General features: G+C 35.5%; 1 protein-coding gene across 1 annotated transcript; it reads right to left on the reverse strand.

Moving 5' to 3' along the window:
• Positions 1 to 274: 274 nt before the first annotated feature.
• On the reverse strand, positions 275 to 1010 carry LOC139883019 (uncharacterized). Its single transcript, XM_071867249.1, has 3 exons — positions 894 to 1010; positions 501 to 580; positions 275 to 344 (listed from the first exon to the last, which is right to left on the reverse strand). The coding sequence occupies exons 1-3, from the start codon at positions 1008 to 1010 to the stop codon at positions 275 to 277; spliced, it is 267 nt and encodes an 88-aa protein (XP_071723350.1).
• Between the last annotated feature and the right edge of the window lie 1839 nt (positions 1011 to 2849).

Raw genomic sequence — 2849 nt, forward strand, 5'->3', positions numbered from 1 at the left:
CATCGTCAATCCAGCGAAAGAGAGCGATAAAATTTCATCCGAAGAAGGATCCAACGAGCCGTCTTCAAGAATCTTCATGCCTGGCCTTCCAAAGGGAGCTTGTGTCTGCTTCTCTTACTTCAAGAAACTTAATATTTCATCAGGTTATATCTACATAATTAGTAGTAGGCACTTTTCAATTTATTAGAATTTAGAAGCATCGAGAGCCAGGTAGTTCGACTGAAATTAGTGTCATATCACCGCATATTAGATATGAAAACAGAACAGGTAGTCTTCACTCAAGTTTCACCTCCCTCTGTGAAGGATCTATCTGTAAATAAGTGTATGGCTCTGTTGGTTCTTCCCTGCATAATGACACTGACCGTTATTTATCAAAAAATGTGATTTCTAGAGATGCATTGACAAATATTTCAGAAATGGGTTTTCCATTGAAGGGTGTGATCATCAAGGATTAACATCAACGGATAGAGACAACAGGAGAAGATGAAGATAATACATACCTTGAGTTAGAGCGCATGCATTTCCAAAACAACTTGAATGGTCCTGGAACTGTCTTAAAAGGGTTTCCCTCGAAACAAGCCTTCCCATAATAATAACATAAATAGATTAAAATCAGAACAGCATGCCTAATCGAATGAATGTAACAAAGACATAAGTATGGAGAATTTCACCATTTCAGACTAAATAATGTTGAACATAACCAAAAAACACACAAATTCGAATGAAATGAACCTTCACTGAGAATAATTAACAAACACCTTGTCAGCAAATATTTTCTTTTAATAGACTCTTCTGAAAATTAATTAATTAACCACAGAAATTAAGTAATACTTATTGCTATCATTATTTAATTAATATTACTTGATGTGATTCTCAAAAAAAAATTACAACGCCTGAGAACACAATTCCTCAGCTCGATCGTTGCAGCGGTGTGCCTTTGGTTCGCGTTTCTCTCCTTCTGGTAAACCCCATGGACTCTCTCTCCTCGGAACTGGCCCCGTCTCGCTCATTCTTTCCGATCAACCAAAACGATTGCTGTGCGATACTGTCAGCGGAGCGAGTGGGAAGATAATCGATCAAAACTATTTCCTCCTCTTCGTTTGGGCCAGGCCCAACGAAAATTTGAACTATATGGGTTTACAATTAATTTGAGTTGTGGGTTTGATATTTACTAATCGAACCAACAACTGACTCGATTCATTAAATTGGGCACAAAGTGTGTACAACGTCGGCGCAGATTGTCATTTTCTCAATATCCTGAATTTGAAAGAAGAGAATGAATCACTCCAATGGCTCCTCCTCCTCGTGGCTCCTCCTCTTGATTTTCCAAATGTCATTTTCAGTTTATTTTTGATTTTGTTTAATTTGTAGCGAAGCAAATTGAAGCTTTGCCTCCAGTGAACAAGTTCCAGCTAACTGAGGACCAGAATTTTCTATAAGTTCTGTTCATATACTTCCAAGTCAATTAGAACTTCAATTTCTGGTTTAGGTTTCTGGTAATTGATAGATATGAGTTGATTTTAGGTATTTGAGTTTGTGAAATTTCGTTGTCGAAGGAGATTGCGGCGAGAGCTGCTTCTTCCTGAGAAGATGCGTTATGTAGATAGCAAGATTGTTTCACCAGGGCCACAATTTGCCATTGTAAAACATGTAATGTGATGGGATACACCTCTTTTAAGTTTGAACAGATCCAAAGGTTATTTATTTATTCTTTTTGTTTCGTTATCTCATCCAGAACAGTGAAGTAAAGTTTGTAGTTCTCTTTAGGTTGCTGATGGTACCCAAAAACGTAAAAAGGTGTATTTTGGGCAAAAGCTGGTGCTAAGGAGGTAATTATATCAGCTCATTTGTGGCCATTGAAAACGCTTGACTTGATGTATATCGTCATTGCAATTATTAATTGTTCATGGGAATAAAATGGCGTGCTTACGTTCAAATTATTGGGAATCCTGAATTGTTTTGATTCTAAGAACGTTTGAAGGGAATATGTTAGAATTATGTACCATGTAGGGAAACAAAAGTTGTCAATTTTCTTTTTCCAGTAAGAAACAACTTGACTTTCCCTCCTGAAGCTATTTATTTTTATAACTCAAGATGCAGGCAAGATAAGTCAGATTCATTTGATTGTAAGCTTTTAAGGCTTAAGTCAGTTTCTTCTTGATATTGGTGCTAATATCCGACAGAATACCCTGTTTTTGTTCATAATCGAGAAGAATACAACTAACTTTGTCTCAAGCATTACTAGACACTTAGTCTACTTGCCAGTCGGCAATCTTTAAGTTTTTTTCATTACAGTCTAAAGCTGCTATAGTGAAAATGCTTTTATGATTGCTCTAAAATAGTGTAAAATATTTCTCTAAAATAGTGTTCGGGGTTTTTCAATTGTAGCATCATAAACTATTTACTCTCCACCTGTATGTATTCGATTTAGCATAGAACTAATAGTAGTGTACAACAGAACCTTAGATTATGAACATGAAGTTGTCTCAAATAATATATTGCACGTGAAGTTGTCTGAAAATACTCAAATCTCATCCTAACTTAATCAAGTGGTCAGCACCACCTTCCAAGACGGTGTTTTCCACCTTGTCTTTGTGTTTACTGTTTATCTTCTTCTAAATTTCATTACATTTTTATTGCTACAAATTTCATTTTCTGATTTTCAATTTTTCTGTCTTATGTGCAGGAAATAAATTGGTTTTTCGATATTCTCCTCACAGATTACAATATAAAAATGTCTGCCATTTTTTCTGAAATCAGGTGTAGCTGCCAATTTTTTTTAAAAAAAATGTCTTCTCTTACACTATTATGCAGCAGATTACAATATCAAAACATTCACTATACATCAA

Source organism: Rutidosis leptorrhynchoides, unplaced genomic scaffold (genome assembly GCF_046630445.1).
Source record: "Rutidosis leptorrhynchoides isolate AG116_Rl617_1_P2 unplaced genomic scaffold, CSIRO_AGI_Rlap_v1 contig34, whole genome shotgun sequence".
Taxonomy (NCBI): domain Eukaryota; kingdom Viridiplantae; phylum Streptophyta; class Magnoliopsida; order Asterales; family Asteraceae; genus Rutidosis; species Rutidosis leptorrhynchoides.